We start from the raw sequence: 17,626 nt of genomic DNA on the forward strand, positions 1-17,626 counted from the left end.
TGCACAGCTTTGTAAATGTCAGGCCTTTTCAGTACACTGATGTGGAAAAGTGTAAACAAATAGTACCTACCACTGCCACTGTTAGTATCCTGGGAGCAGGAATAGGAAGAAGGGGAAGTTGTGTGCTTCAAGAAGCCAGTACAATGGGAAAAAATCATCTGTAGTTGGAGCCTGATTTCCCACCCCACCCCCTAAAGCACCAAATTTCCAAAACTCCCTTTTAATGGAAATACCAACGTGTCCTCTAGCTTGAAAGAGCAGTTTCCATCAAAACAGCATTTTAGCTGCAGTCGGCACAAATAGTGCTTTGAATCACTTTTCACAAGGATCTTCACCTGTATATTTGTTTGCTCATTTGGCCCCCTTAATTTTCTGAATCCTGATTTTTCTGAAAAATGTAGGCAGTTGCCCCAGATCTTTGGATAATCAGGATTCCACCACTGTTTTCTCCTTCTAGATGTTTTTGTTGTTTCCCCTCCATCTGATCACTCCACTGTACAACAGCTTCATTTAGAAGAAAAATATTGTCTGTGCCCTGTTTGTCAGAGTAATTTCCTTGAAAGAGAAGGCGAGCTTCTTAACTGAATATCTCTGTCACTTGTCATACTGGAGCAGCCCCTGGTGATTGCCTGATGACAGCTGAGACCTAGAGCACCACATAGTTTCAATGTGACAGTTATCGATTCTGACAGTATCAAGCAACCAGAGGAAAAGTAGGTTACTGGAGCTTATCACCACACACAAAGGGCAAAACTGTGCTTCAAATATGTCCCTTGGCACATGAACCAAGGAGAGAGAAAAACCTCTGGTTGGAAATAATGTTACTCACCATCAAATAGATTCTGACTACTCCATTGAAACAAACACACACACTATTTTTCCTTTCTGTTCTATTGTACTGTAACAATACAGGTTAACACCACTTACAGTTCAGGATCATTTGCCATTTTCATTAGAAACCCATTATACCTCAGCTATATATATATTTTTTAACCAAATTTGGCTGAAACATGGAATACAAGCTGCCATTCCTTATGTGATAGTGTTTGTTAGTTTTTCTCCATTGCTTATCTCATGCAGTTTTGTTAAAAGCTTCAGTGGTGGAAAAAAATCTGTTGAGGGTTGAGATTTTTTTAAAGCAATTTAGACCTCAGTTCTCTGCATGAAGTGATTCCCATTGGCTTCAGTGGAGCATAGCCACAAGGATCTGCCCATGGAGCTTTGTGCAAGATTGGGTCCCTAAACTATACTTAGGCTTTGTCTACACTAAAGGGAAAAGTCAATCTAAGCTACCCAGTTCGAGTTACGTGAATAGCGTAACTCAAATGGATGTAGCTTAGATCTACTTACTGCGGCGCCCACACTATGCAACGTCAACAGGAGATGCTGTCCTGTCGACTCCCCTTACTCTTCTCGATCAGGTGGCGTACAGGAGTCAATAGGAGAGTGATCGGCAGTTGATTTAGTGGGTCTTCACTAGACCCACTAAATCAACTGCCAATGCATCAATCGCTGTAGCATCAATCTGGTAAGTGTAGACAAGCCCTTAATGAACTTAAGACGGTTGGTATTTGGCACCTCTAAAATATGAATGGAAGTGTCCATAGATCAGATAATACACCAGGATCATCAATATAGTATTCAATAGAGAAATATAAAGAAAATCTTACACTTCAAAGCATATTCCCATATCATGGGAATACAGTATTATTAGTGTCATTTATCATTTCCATCGAGAGGCCCCATCCCCATTGTACTAGGCACTGTTCAAACAAATCATAAAAAGGTGGCCCTGGCCCCAAAGGGCGTACAGTCTAGATGGTGGTGGTGGTGGTGAATCGGATACAACAAACGGTGGGAGTACAACAGGACAGTGAGATGATTGTGATCCATGTATTAAGCAGCACAACAGCTGCCTACACCATTTTTATACTACTGTACTTTTTAGAAAAATTGAGTACAATTTTTTAAATCTCTGTTTAAATATATATATTGTACAGACATCTCCCCAAATCCTCAGCCCCTGGCCCATAAGTAGAGGCTGCAAAGCACCTGCAGAGAGTCACGGATTCCACTTCCATATATGACAGTCAAGCTATGAGGAATGAATGATAGCAGTGGGCAGCAGTGATTGGATACCTCATTGAAGAGCGAGTTTTTGATAATGCCTCCCTAATAAGGGGTTGTTCTTACCTGGCAGAATGACAAAGGGACTGAATTGGTGCACACCATCCCAGGTTGAATGTCCTGAAACACAGATGTCAGTAGAAATGTAAGCGGGAGTAACTTGGAGCATGGTAGTCAGAGAGAGGGAAGATCCATCAACACCACAGCTTCTCCTAACACTTACAAAATATTTTGTTTTTCTTTCTAAACAAGGACTTTTCTCCAGTTCTCTATCCTTCCCTGTCACTGGGGTTGGCTACGATAACCTCCCTGGCTCCAGGGAAGAGAGCTGAGAATTTATGATGAACTGTTCAGGGATCTTGACCCTCACCTCCAAGCCCATGCATGTGCACAGCGCCCTCTGTTCTGCATATGTACTCGGTCCAACTGTCCTTGGAATTAGTCTGACTGACGCCATCAGTATATTCACATCAGAAAGGGGTTACGTTCCTCCCCTCTCCACCACCTGTGGCCCCAGAATTTGGCTCATGTACTATAACAAATGATAGTACCACTAAACAAATGTCACTCAGCCGGAAGCCTTTTTTTGGTACAGTAATTTTGGGTAGTGAAAATACTGTGCGAGCTTTGTTGTTCTCCGCCCACCTCCCCCAAATAGCGGCATGGACGCAAAGCATGGTCCTTTAATAAGGAATGACTTTATAAGGTATGCAAATCCTATGATAGTGTGGTAATAATTAGATTTCCTAGTAAAATTCAATGGTGGTTAACTTAATTGTTTGTGTTCCTTGGTATTATTAATGTATACCCTTTTCCTCATCACTGAGGTGGGTCAGGGTTTCTCTCCTGTGCTTTATTTTAGTTCTTTGCTTCACTGAGCTGCATAAAAAACTGTCTCTTCATAACAGGCTTCTTGCTAAAACTGTGCACATCACAACTAGGTAAACAGGAGCTCAGTTCTGATGTCCCTTGCTAGCACATTGCTGAGAGAGGCATACAAGGAGGCAAACATGGAAGTTAACTAATCTGATAGTGCATAATGCAGTTGTTCCCAGAATAACAACTGCAAAATCAGCAAAGAGTCTTGTGGCACCTTATAGACTAACAGACGTATTGGAGCATGAGCTTTCGTGGGTGAATATCCACTTCGTCGGATGCATGCATTTCACCCACGAAATCTCATGCTCCAATACGTCTGTTAGTTTATAAGGTGCCACTGGACTCTTTGCTGCTTTTACAGATCCAGACTAACATGGCTACTCCTCTGATACTTAACTGCAAAGTGGAATACAGTTAATAAATAACTTTATCATTTGCCATGCTCAAGATCATTTCTCATGCTACTTTAACATATACTCTTGAATCTGAGCAGTTTTGTTAGATAAATAACAAGTTTTCATTTAAAAAAAAAACATACTTTTTATGGGCAGGCTCTGATGTCCTTACTCTTTGTGAGTAGTATCTCGCTCCACGAGTAGTCCTGCTGGCTGCAGTGAGACTGCTTGCAGTGTCAAGTACTGTTCGTTGTCAGTAAGGCTGTCACAATTTGTCCTGACATTTTTTTCTTATAAGAAATTCATACTGTTGTATACATTTCTTTTTGTAGTGCTCAGTCCCTTCCCCAGAAGAGGAAAAGCTTATTAGCATCAAGAGAGCTAGAACACCAGTTTCAAATGAATGTTCTGATATCAACACCCAAACTAACTGGACCAAGTCACTTCCATTGCCAACACCAGAGGAGAAAATGCGACAGCAAGCACAAGCAGTCCAAACAGATGTGGTTCCTATTAACGTAACTGGTAGGCTTTTAATTTCAGTGGTGTTTAGAATGCCTGTGGGTTGCGGGGTGGGGGAGGGCGAAAGATGAACCCTAGTCAATTTTGTTTGTTTATTTGTTACCTGAAGCACATGATTTAGTTACATCACCTGAAATAAATACTAGTTATTGCACCTTTATTTCAAAACAGTGGTTTGTGAACCCTAGTCAGACATTTAATTTAATGAAGGAAACCAACAGCATGGTCTTAAAACAGAATAAAAATCGATGAGATCTAATGGGAAAATTGATATCAATTACATTTGGCAATGATTTTCAGGATTTTATCTTAAGAATTTATGGAAGGGAAGTTATCAAAAGATTTCTGTCCACAAAGTGGGCGAGTTTCAACATTTGGAATATATATATATATATAATATATATATAATATATATAAATAAAATCCTTAAATAAAAAAAACCTTTTATTATTGATGGCAAGAGGCTTACAGGGAAAGAATATGGGTGAGGATATAAAAAGAGTTGTTGGGCTGCTTATATTTATGGCTCTTGGGAGGAAATTTCCCTTTGTATATATGCATTCCATATTTCTGTAGATCAGTAATATATTGACCCTAAATGTAAAAAAAACATTGTGGGTGATTTTAGCTGCATAATTCCCATTTAAGACTATGGAAGTTATGCTGCTGAAAACCAGCTAGACCCAGAAAAGTTTTTGGTGTATCCCAAATTAGAACTTTCATGAAAGATTAAATCATCACTTAATTTTTCCTTGTGTCTGAATATTATAAAGATTTGTATATTATAGGTTGTTCAGGATGTGTGTTTATGTTTAGATGCCAGAAACAGGAAGATATTCAGTATCTGACTTATTTCAAACCTCACATGGCTTCCATTTGACTCCAAGCTTACCATTATATTGTAATCAACAGCATGTGATATTTGATTTTGTTTAATAATTTATTAAGATGGGGTGTTCACCTCTCCTGTTTGATTACTAATAACTATTTAATACACATCCTTTTTATTAATATAATTTTGTGAAAGAACCGCATAGAATTAGTGCTGAATGTTTCCATTGGTGAAATTTTACAATTTTATACAACTTCAGGCCAATAATGAACACTACAAAGAAATCTGCAAATCAAGAGAAAATGTCATGGACATTAAAAGAAGACACCAGAAAATAATGAAATGTTTCTAATTAACAACACAAATACAACACTAAAGTATTGCAGACCAATTGGCATTATCTTGGAAATATAGGATACACAGGTGCAGAAGGTGGTGTTATGGGAACAATGGATTATCTGCCGTAATCAATAAGTCTGAGCATGGCTTAGATATTGTGACAGCAGGAGCACAACATACTTTATAAATTGAGTAATCTGCAGTTCACAGTAATGACCTCTGTGTACTGCAAATGTACAGTGGAGACAAACAGATGGAAAGAAGGGGGCAGGGAAGAATAAAAAGATAAGAGATCAAGTAACTGCCATGGGTTTAATTTAGCTATACAGTATTGGAAATGTTAATGAATCTGTACAAATTGTCCTTGTAATTTCATCAAGTTGTATAACAAACCTTGCTTTCTTTGAAGTGCTTGTTTTGCACTCTATTCCTTTTATATAAGTGATAGTAAGGGGCTATGAAAGTGATTAGAGGAAAGCAAAATTACTGTTAGGTATGTAAACTACTCTACATGAACCATAAGGTTTCCTGGTCTCTGAAATTATTACTGTGCTACTTAAAAAATAATGAATTGAGTGCCGTAATGAAGGGGATCTATCCTTTGCTGCAGTCTAATACAGGTTTCAAAAAAATCATCCTTTCCCCCAGCATAACTTTGTTTTATAAATTTCCTATATTCAATTTACTTATATGGGGGAGGAAAAAAAATGCAGAATGAAAACTTTGTTCTGTGCCACTCTTTAAGCCCTGCTGTTCAACATACATAGCAGCTTTTGTCCTATGTCCTATGCCCTATGTCCTAGTGCACTCTCTCCCTGTTGTAGCTGCTAAACAGAATAAAGTATCTGACTCTGCTGCACCCAAACGAAAAAGCGAGAACTGAGTTTTTCTCCGACACTTTGCTTGCTCTTTTTTAATAACTTGTGACTCTTATGTTGTTTGCACAGAAATGAGACAGAAATCCCTATTCATTACTATTTGACTGAAATAAAATATTAACCCAAGAAGTGGCTTTTGAAAATTGAAAGCATTTTTGAAAGTGCATTAATAATGAATAAGTTACAAGGCCTTTTACTGGGGTGTGCACCACATGACGGTGTTCTGGCAGTTTAGCTCTTCAGTGGGACAGATTGCAATTAACACATTAGTATTACAAATCTGCTGGCTGGTCTGAAGATGCATGGGCATTGCATTAGGCTGAGAGGCTGCTGACTAGACATCCAAGTTTGGAAATGGATTCTGTCTTTAGGATAAACGGGCTGAGCTCGTTCCACAAGTGATTTTGCTCCATTTTTTAGTGATGGAGTGGTGGCCAGCAAGTGCTTTTACAGCACGTTCTACATTTTAATCAAGAGACATATAGTGGTGTCTGCTGCAGTGGGTTTTCTAGGACTATTTTCCAGCTGTAAAAGTATCCGGTGGTGATGGGTAGGATAAGCAAGGGGAAGAATGAAAAGCCAAAGGTCTGATTCTGCAAAGCAGCTAAGCATGCGCCTATTGACCTTGTGTCCCATGAATTAACAAGTAAGACACACAGACTTCAGTGAGGACATCAAAGGACATTTATTTTAAACCATTAAGAACAAAAATGAATATTTTTAGATATTTTTATTAGACCCTGATAAATATGTATTTTAGCCTCAAACAGTGGTCAAAATAAGACTGAAAGATTCTGATTTGATTAGTTTAACTTAGGCCTTGTATATACTACAGGGAAAACTCGATATAAGCTACTCAATTTGAGTTATGTGAATAGCATAACTCAAATCGATGTAGCTTAGATCTACTTACTGCGGGGTCTGCACTATGTGATGTCAATGGGAGACGCTCTTCCGTCGACTCCCTCTACTCTTCTCGATCCGATGGAGTACAGGAGTCGACAGGAGAGTGATCTGTGGTCGATGCATCGAGCGCCGCTTGTCGATCCCCCGGTAAGTGTAGACAAGCCCTTGGTTTGTTAATGCGGCCTCTTTGACCCTAACATTCTTCATTGTCCTTAACATTTTTCATCCATACAAATCAGTATAAATTTGGGCCTTTTCTTACTGCCTTTACTCACAAGAGTAGTCCCATTTAAACCAAAGACTGGTTGCATGAGTAATGGTTGTGGGATTGGATCCATAATTAACATAGTGACTTTTCATGTGTTACATAATCCATACTGCAAAATCAAAGGCAGAATAAGGCAAACGAGGATGGAGTGGCAGTGTTAATCAACAGAGGATTTCCTTGTTTGAATTCTCTTAAATTCCAATTAAAATTGTATTTTATTCTGGAGGATTTGTGATTATATTTTTTTTGTTTTTTTTGTTTTGCATTCTAATTTCCTCAGAACCCACTGTCTTGTGTGCGATTGTTTTGTTTTTTAAATGGAAGAAGAAATTTTTGAAGAAACAAAAAAAAACTTGCTATTGATAGTTCCATCCAGCTCTTTGGACCTATCATAATGTGGGTAGAAGTGTTAGTTGTTCATCTGAAGGCTGGATTAACAAATGATCCTGAACCTTCAAGCAATAAGGGTCCCAGCATCTCATAACATTTAGGGTATGTCTACACTGGAATAAAAGACCCATAGCACAGCCACGGGTGGTATAGGCGCTGAGTTTCTAATCTGCCAGCGGGGGTGCCCCCCGGCTCCACCCAGGCCCAGCCCCTACTCCACCCCATCCCGCCTCTTCCCTTCCCAGTTCCACCCTGTCCCCCGAGCGCACTGCGCCCTCGCTCCTCACCCCCAGCACCTCCTGATGCTGCAAAACAGCTGATCCGTGGCAGGCGGTAAGTGCTGGGAGGGAAGGGGAGGCGCTGATCGGCAGGGCCTGCCAGCAGGCAGAAGGCACTAGGGGAAGGGGGGAGGGGTTCTGGTGGGGCTACCACAGCCACCACGGAGTCGGCGCCTATGACGGCTGGCCTGGGTCAGCTGACTCAGGCTCGCGGGGCTCTGGTTGCAGGGCTGTAAAATTACTGTGTAGATGTTTGGGCTCAGGCTGGAGCCTGGGCTCTGGAACCCACCCTTCTGACAGGGTCCCAGAGCTTGGGCTCCAGTCTGAGCCAAAACATCTATACAGCAATTTTGCAGCCCCAGCCCGCTGACCCAGGGCAGCTCCAGGTGTGCGTTTGCTGTGTAGACATACCTGCAAGGTATGTCTGTGCTCCAGTCAGGACATGTGATTGCCATACATGAGCTAGCTTGCTAAAAATAGCAGTGTTGCCATGGTGGCATGAGCTAGCCACTCAACAAGCTTGCCCAGGACTTGTGTATGTCCTTGAGTGGCTAATCCATGCTGCCTTGGCTACCCTGCTATTTTTAATGAGGTAGCTTGGGTATGCCTATATGTGCTGTTATAACACCACCTCATTGCAGTGTAGACATACCATTAGACTAGTAGTAGTGTCCTCTAAAAGTAGACATTCTGCCACAATGTTTTGGGGCCTATCTATCATAGATCCTGGGGAATGCCCCTTACTTTAAATATGACCGTATTTAAAGCCATATTTACCCCTACTTAAATATGGTCTTACTTTTTAATTAGTAGAACCCTAAAAATTGAGATGAAATTGATGAACTGTTACAGTTGCAAAGATTTTGGTTAGCAAGAATGCTATACATTGGGACACAACGATCCATTAACATTTAGTCATAACCTCTGTATATGATGAATGGAACTGCTACAGTTATTAGTCCTGTGTTTTCAGGTGTCTGCACACAATCTTTTGAAATGTAAAGTGTTGTAGAAATTATGGTATTATCCACGCTATCTGTATGACACACAGTGATATGAAGGAAACCAGGAGAAAGATGTATGAGAAGTACGTTAGCTACTGTGGACGTGCAGTAGTCACTTTTCTGAGGTACATAATTTGGCCATTGATTTTTTTAAATTACTAAAGAAAAATTTAGAAGGCAGCAAGAGAATACACGTGCTCAAGTGTGTACAGCATCTCAGTTTTTAAAACTCTGCCCCAAATTAGGGCAGATTTAAAAGTGCTTAAACTCATCCAAAGTGAATTTGTATTTTAAAAATTGTGTTTTTTAAATTAAAAAAAACAGAGTTTGAGCACTCTGATCTAATTTTAGGGGAGGAAATTAACTTGGCTGATAATTCAGAAGCCATGTTTGATCTTAGTGGGAATTAAAATGGCCAAGTTGTGAACCCCTAAAAAGTGAGTTTCTAAAGAAAATCTGTTCAACCTTAACTGGAAGGGTGCTGCTGCTGGGTCCCATTATGATACAGTACATGGTCACTATAAGGCTTTCTTCAGTAATGCACTCTGATAGACACGAGTTCTTCGTTCTGAATGTTCCATTTATAAAGGTTTGATAGTAACCAATATTATAGTTTATTAATACTTTTTGGCCTTTTACTTATGGAGATTGGGATTGAAATATAGTTGAGATCACAAGGAAAATTAGTTTGGTCTCACCTTGGTCACCAATGGACATTTACCCACATCATGAAATAACTATACAAATTGGATACCGTTGCTTTGGCAATGTTTGCTATAGAATCATAGAATATCAGGGTTGGAAGGGACCTCAGGAGATCATCTAGTCCCACCCCCTGCTCAAAGCAGGACCAATCCCTAACTAAATCATGCTCCGAATGCTCAGACTGAAAAAAAAATATTACAGTTCAAGGTTTAGATGCGTTAGTGAAGCTGCATGAGGAAGCTAGCATTAGTCCTGCCATCACACAGTCTGTTCCTAAATGAACAGAGTTAGTCTTTCATTTTCAGGCAGCAATCAAATTTGCTATCTCCTCCCCCCAAAAAACAAACAAACAAAACCTGATGACTTTAGTGGAATGGCACTTGCTTCAGTCAGATTTGAATTAGGTCTAAGGAGTCAAAATATCATACACCATGTACCTTTCTATAATGTATATGTTCCTCAAGCCTTATGGTGACGATATGCTGTATCTTTTCCTTCAATGTATACCCTCACTGTAGAACTGAGCTAACATCATTTATTAATGCCTTTTTTTCATTTCTACAATGAGCTAGTGGAAGAAAGTGCATGATGTCAGCGTGCTTGAAAGTAATGTTGCTTTGCTTGTTCTACTACACATTAGGGGAGAATTTCGACCGCCAAGCCAGCATACGGCGGTCTCTAATTTACACAGACACTGTGATAAGACGGCCGAAGAAAGTCAAAAGGAGAAAGACTATTACAGGAGTCCCTGACAACATACAAAAGGAGCTAGGTATGGCTCATCAGAACTGTATTCCGTCACTATTCATCTTCACTGCTTACCATTACTTGACTAATAACATTTACCAGTGCTCATGAAGCCAATACAGTCTGATAGCCTATTAAAGTTCCAAATAAATGTGTGCCCTATTGCAAAAGGCATGTTAATTCAAGCCAAATAATTTGTGCTGGAAATTAAAGCTCTTTGTTTGCTGATTTCAGTCAATTGAGGGGAACACATTATTTGAAAAAGTTGTGTACTGGGACAATAGAAATCTGCAGGGATGTAAAATCCATGCATTTAGAATCTTCCTACAGATTTTGCCCTTTGCTCCAGAATATAAGTAACCATTTAAATAAAAATGAAGTCTTTAGGCATTTTACTTGTGAAGAATGCATTACCAGTGTCAACCAATTAATAGTTGTCTTACTGGATCTGCTGCCTCTCACACTGAAACAAAACTATCCAAAGAGTCATCCACTTCCTCCAGTGTAGTTCAGACCTAATTGTGACCTCTTAAATGCCAGCATTGTTAACTATCTCATTGATCATACTTGACATAGACTAGACATCTAGTAGTAGATTAACTAGATGTTTAATGAGAACACTTCAATGTCCTGATGTTCAACTCTTTTGCATGATCCAGAGGAACAATTTTCTAGTCAGTGGCAACCACCCTATTTAGGGTTGTGATCTTTTCAGATTTAATAAATTAGGGATGTTTGAAGGTGGTGACGCTCTGGGTTTTGGCAAACCCTTTAAAACTTTTTTTAAAGGCTTATAAAACTAGTCTGAGTAAACAAATCTTTATTTTCCCAGTCATTTAAATCCATGTTTTTTCCTGTTTTAAAGAGAATTGAGTTTTCTAAATCATAATTTTTTAGCCAAAGGGACTCCAATAATTCTATATTAAAGTTATAAGAATGTCCAAAAAATGGAGGTAGTGCAAGCTGGGTGCCATACATATGGTAAAATCTCATGTGTTGATTCTTCCTTTAGATTTACTCCCTCATGCATTTTTTCCACCCATTTTTTCCTCATTCTTCCATTTTTCCCCACTCCATTTTTCAGTCTCCCAAGCAGAACACAAAACTTATGATGTTTGAGACTGAGTAGGTTTGAAATTAGGCAAAGCAAGCTCACCTGTCCCAATTTCTGACATAAGAAGGGTCAGGCTTATAGAATACTTGAATGGGAGACCTACAGGGAAACCCAGGTGCAGTACAAAGTGGTGCTGTAAATAGAGCTGTTCCCTCAAAATCCATAATGAAACAATGTCCCAGTACGGGAATCTCACTTTCGTTTTGCTACCAAGCAGGATTTACACAGCATAACACTGTATTGAATCTTCACATGGCAACTTTATATTACAACATCTTTTGATGTTGTGATGAAATGACATCGTTTTCTGCCTATAATGATTTTGAGATTTTTTTAATGTCCTGAATGCTAGGCTTGTAGGATGCAAACCAGACCTGGAAAAGTTGGATTTGTGAATTCTGAAATGAGTGGCAACCCAATTAGGAAGCACTGTGTGGAGGATGTGGTCTTTTGCATATCATGTAAAACCAAAACTCTGGATATGTGTGCACATTTTATGCATTTATTTTTACCATCTAAAATAATTATCATTTACTAGCTGAAATAAATAAATAGCATCTGTACTATGCAGAAATCTTCCACAAGTGTCTTAAACGAAGGTTGCCTTTTGCTGGTTCTACTTTTAAAAATGAGACCACAGATTTTGTGGGCCTGATTCTTTGTTCTTATGTTTCTGTGATGTGCTGAACACAGAAACAGAAGGGGCAGGAGTAAAAGGTGACTTTAAATCCTCTTTCACTCCCTGCATTTTCTCAGGCTGTCTGGAAATTTGTTTGGCCCCTTGCTTAAGCTATAGTAACCTCTGGGCTGCTAATCTATGCTCTGGCTGCAACAGCTTCTTATGGACTGTCTGCTATGTCAGGATAGGCAGAGCACAGCCACAGCTCTTGTGCTGGGAGCTCTTATATTAGCTTCACAGAGCCATTGTGGCAGTTCTGCACCACATAGGGAGCAAATTTACAGTAGGGGGGTTCCCTAGGAGCTATTGTTGCCCCCTTAATGCCTAGCACATATACAATTTTAACAGTAAATATCAAAACACTTTTTTCAAAGTAGGTCAGTATCATTATCCCCATTTTGCAGATGGGGAAACTGAAGCACAGAGAGGTGAAGTCACGTCACCAAGGTCACCCAGCAATACAAGTTGAGAAAAGAACCCAGGTTCCCTGAGTGCCATTCCGGTGCTCTGTCCATTAGGCCACACTGCTTCCTTGCAATATATGCATGTAATCCATTCTGTTTCCCTAACCCTATCTCAAAGCAAACTTCTTGTTAAACATGACATGGCTCATTTTGTTGGAATGTGGACCCAGATCAAATCCAAATAAAGCAATTACATTGTGCCTATCTACATTTTCCCTGTGGTTTCAATTGAATAAGTACCTCTTCATGTCTTCACTAAAGCATTGCTGTGAATGGCCATGTTTATACAAGAACTGAAATCTCTGGACACATCAGAGTTGCCATGCACAGGTTAAATAATCAACCCATAGCAGACTTGTTGCATCTTATTTGTTCTTCAAAAGGAAACAGAAATATGAGAGAACCTCAAATCTCTTACCAAAGTGGACTATTTTTGTTCGTTGTTATGGAGCTGGAAAAGACTCTATAAGGCTGAAATGTTGGGGTTTTCCCTGTTTTTCTGTTTTCTTTTGACGAATAAAGACAAAATATAGCAAAAGTCTTTGTCAGATGTATATGAACACAGCAGTTTTGGTGTAGATAGTGACTTTGATGCCATTGAAATTTAACCACATATTCTAAATGGGAACACTAATTGCACCCATGAAAATCCCAATGAAAAATATCTTTAAATATTCATATTTTAGCATACTTTGGAGTGTTGCCCTTTTGCCATTTCAGCAATGAGCAAAGTGATCCGTGTACATAGTCTGTAAAGCACTTGGAGATCCTCCTGCCTGAAAGGTGCTCTATAAATGATGGCCCTTCACTTGTCCAGTAAAGTAGTTGTTCTCATATCCACACTGGCCAGATTCAGAGTATTAGACCCCTAACAATTTAGAGATACCACCTAGAAACTGCAAAGGGACTAACTTTATATATGTTAAACAATACTGTTGCTGAACAGTAGCATCTCTTAAAACTGTTTAACAAAAAGGGGGGGGAAATGGGTGTTAAATTTCTACAGACACTAACACACTCTTGATTATTCTTACATAGCTCTAAATTATCTGCATCAACTACATAGAAACCATAAAACTTAGCCTCTGTGGGGCAGAATTTGAACAAGAGTAAAGAAAAGGCAAGAAAGTCAGGGACTAATGCTCCAAATGGATGTACCTGCATGACTTAGCTTCACTAAGGGTTTGTCTACATGTACAGCGCTGCAGCGTCACCACTGTAGCCCTTAGTGAAGATGCTGCCTACACCGACAGGAGAGCTTCTCCTGTCAAGGCAGGTACTCCACCTCCCCAAGAGGCAACAGCTATGTTGACAGGAGAAGCCCTCCCATGACATAGCGCTGTCTACAGCAGGAATTAAGTCAGTATAACTGCATTGCTCAGGGTATGGCCTTTCCACACCCCTGAGTGACGTAGTTATATTAACATACGTTTGTAATGTAGACCAGGGACAACTCTCTCTCTCTCTCTCTCTCTCTCCTGGATGTGGCATTACTAAAGCAGCTACTTTCCATCACCATTTCCTTTATCGCACTCTAACTCTTCTCTGGATGTCAGGATGTACCTTTTTTGGAACTGGTGAATCTGGGTTGCACCTGTCAGGAAGTAAGAACATTCCCCTCTTTCTCTTACAGAAGGGCCCGTAACAGGGAGAATCTTCTGGAAGCCTCCCCCTCTTTTCAGCTCTTTGTAAAGTTCACCTTTCTTTTCCTATACCTCTAGGCTATGGACTGGACCAAAGACACTAACTTTTTTTCACATTTTTACAGTACTACTTAACTTACTGTGTACTTACTCTGTACAGACTCCTTTATCAGGGATCCAATGCTGCCTTTACCAAGACTTGAAGCTGTCTTGCTTGCGGATAAGCTTTCCCCATAAACCTGCACCAGAGCAGTTCCAACGGGTTACTTCTTTCAATTATTCCAGGCTCTAGGTCCCCTACGCTCCCTCCCTATATCTCTGCACCAGTCCTATAGCAGGAACCACATCTAATCCTCCATTACTAGACGCAAAGCAGGTCTGTCTTCATCCCAACAGGGATAGGTTCAGTAGAGGAAATTGCTTTAGAGTTCCTTTCTTTGCTTGTTTCTCTCCCTCCCGCCTTTTGTCAGGCTCTACGCACATTCTGATTCTTTGCCTCTTAACAGCCTGGCAGCTAGCCTCTGCCCTGTTCTGGTCTGGGGGGGGGCAGGGACAGGGACCACTCTAAGCATACCATTCTGTCCATTACCGCTGTTCTCACATCACATCTTCAGTAACAGCTTTCACAACTCTTTTTAACATAAGGTCCAATTGAATGTCCTGGGGTTTTATTCACAATAACCTCCCCTTCACCCCCCCCCTCTTTTTTTTAAAGGAAGTTGTGTTAAGGGCCAGAATTGAAGTCAGATGCTTTTCTTTGGCTCCTGTCTCTAGCATCTGCTTCCTGATAGGTCCCCAAACACCAAATCTGTTTGTGACAACCTATCAGTGGTCAGGATGGATGTCTGACAGCTGAATCCAGAATGATCATTCGGCACCTGCTTTCTGGTAGGACAGATTGCATCACTTGGTTCTCACCAACCATCCATAAATGTTCCAACTGTCACTTTTTAACTTCTTATAGTTGGAGCTCTGCCTTGTAAACAACAGCTGAGAGGAAACAATTCCTGTGAAGTCCCAAGTAATCATCTCAGAAAACTTTGAGCAGCTATGACCCCAAATGATACTAGGCTTTAATAAGTAAATCCATAGGTGTTTTGTTTCCTGAGGGATTCAGCTAACTCCACCAAGTTCCTGAGCCCAAGTAATTGCTGTATACTTATAGAAATATTTTTGGTTTGCACCTTATAGAAATATTTTTGGTTTGCAGGAAGCTTATCCTGCCTTCTCAGCTAACTCCAGATAACTCTAGGTTCTACAGACATGTATAGATTCCATGCCAGTGTCAGGCAACTCAAGCCATGGGATTTCAAATTCTGGTGGTTTCTCAATCTCTCTCTCTATACATATCCCACATAGTCCTCAGAGAGGATATTATTTCCTTTAGGGTCATTGGGCATTTGTGCTGTTCACTGGTGGTATTTCTAATAAGGCTGCAGCTTCTGAATGTCATTGAGATACTTGGTTTTGGGCTTAATCCATTGCACTTCTGTAGTACCATTCATCTGAGGGTCACGAAGAGCATTCCAAACACTAATGAATTCACAGTTAATCATAACACTCTTAGGAGGCAACTAAGTATTATCCCCATTTTGCAGATGGGGCGAAGCACAGAGAGGTTAAGGATAACGACCATGCCCAAGGTCAGCTGTTGAATCAGTGGCAGAGCAAGGAACAGAACCAAAGCTGTCTTGATTCCCCATCCAGTAGACATTCATCCATTAAACACTCATATTTTCAGGAAGCAGTGATGTGTACAAGGATCCAACACTTTTAGCTGACAGTTCTGTGGAGTATTGTAGGATTTTGTGGGATTTTTTTTCCCCCTATCAAATGTCACAGATGCTTTATGGAGCACCCAGTGCAAATTCAAATACTTGTAAGTTGATTTTTGTTGTGCAGATATTCTATACTTGTGCAAGTGCTAGGGGAAGACATAGAGGAGGAAGTGAGTCAGGCTGCTCACATGTGATAACAGGGATAGTGCTGGCACTGCGCATGCACCATTCCTTTACCCAGCTTCCCACCTTTGGAGAAGGCCTAGTAGTAGGGCATGAGTTGGGCTAAGTCCATGAACATGTCTGAAGCATAAGTGAGAAGTGCATGTGCTAGAAATAATCATGCAGCCAGACACAGCAGGTTTGGAAAGAGAGATTGCTTATATATTGGTTGAAACAAACACAATATTCCGTAACAACAATACGACTCCTTTTTCTCCTATCCATCCCTTCCATTTGCACTCTGTTTTACCTCAGGGTAAAACCCGCCTTGTGATGATCCTCAATTAACTGTTGCTGCTCTTTGTCAGAGTAATCACTGCAGAGTAGCATGAGGCTCTCTCTTCTAGCTGCATTTCATCCAACCCTAGGGACTTAAAGACAAACTCTTTTCTCAGATCTGCATGATTAATCTACAGTGGCTAGATGGAGTAGCCACTAAAGTCAGGGGATACTGATCTCTGTCATGTGACGGGTATTTACCTTTGTAAACCTGTCCCAGGTCAACTGAGTCCAGCACTTCTGATTGGAACTCTATAAATATATGAGCCCATCTTGACTCAGATATTCAGTTTTCTCTATTTGCTCTTAAATTGTGCCCTAATTTAGCTGCCTGTTCAGTAGTCCCAGTAATTACCAGCCTGGTAACAGTTTGATGGGTAAAATACTACGCCCAGGTCTCTCACGTGGTAGTGCACAGCAGTAATCAGCAGGCCACTGTGCTAGACACCACCATTTTAAAACTCCAAACAGAATGATGATTATTCTCAACCGCATTTGTGCAACATCTGTAGCTCAATTTTCATTTCTGTAAAAAAATTTGCTGATGTCTGCTTAAACACCTCTGCAACCAGATGGGCTTTTAGCTCAAATTCTTTTCCAGCCTTTGGTGTAGTGGCAGACATAACTTCAACCTGTTATTAGATCAGAGGTTTCTAAATTTAATATTCAATTAATGGTTTGAGGTTTTCCTTAGAAACTGCTGCTGAACAATACACATTCCAGCAGCTGTAGCAGCAAAGGCAGTTCAGGTTAAAAAATTTTGGAAAGCCTTCAGAAGAGTGTGTAAGAGACAATCTGGCATTCGATGAGGAATTCCAAACAAACTGGGAAACAATAAAAAAATAAAATTTCCTCCAAAGTTCCACCAAGCTGGGATTAGCCCACAGCATTTTAAGAGAGGCGCAGTGAGTTCCCACAGATTTCCCTGCAGGTTTCTGTTGTCCCTGTACAAGAAATGGAACTGGAAACCGGTACATAATTGTGCAAGTAGACAGGGCTCACAACTTCCATTGATTTCAAAGGGAGTTGTGCACTCATCTGAGGACAGAAATAGACCAATGCAATTTCACAATTTCTTTTTAACAGAATTTTTTTAAAACCTCAATGTTATGTTCTCTTTAAAAACAAAACAAGACACTTTTCAGAATATATAACTTGAAACAATTAGCCTACAATT

The 17,626-nt window shown here is 40.2% G+C and overlaps 1 protein-coding gene across 9 annotated transcripts in view; it reads left to right on the forward strand.

Moving 5' to 3' along the window:
* NHSL1 (NHS like 1) overlaps window positions 1-17,626 on the forward strand; it is a 234,445-nt gene that overhangs the window by 203,354 nt on the left and 13,465 nt on the right. For 7 of the 9 annotated variants that reach the window (XM_039532498.1, XM_039532499.1, XM_039532497.1 and 4 more), the window contains 2 exons: window positions 3,734-3,926; window positions 10,164-10,295. In XM_039532498.1, coding sequence (XP_039388432.1) covers window positions 3,734-3,926; window positions 10,164-10,295 — 325 coding nt within the window. The remainder of the gene's footprint in view (window positions 1-3,733; window positions 3,927-10,163; window positions 10,296-17,626) is intronic. The other 2 variants (XM_039532501.1, XM_039532502.1) reach the window with 1 other exon arrangement.

Source organism: Mauremys reevesii, linkage group 3, assembly GCF_016161935.1.
Source record: "Mauremys reevesii isolate NIE-2019 linkage group 3, ASM1616193v1, whole genome shotgun sequence".
NCBI classification, from domain to species: domain Eukaryota; kingdom Metazoa; phylum Chordata; order Testudines; family Geoemydidae; genus Mauremys; species Mauremys reevesii.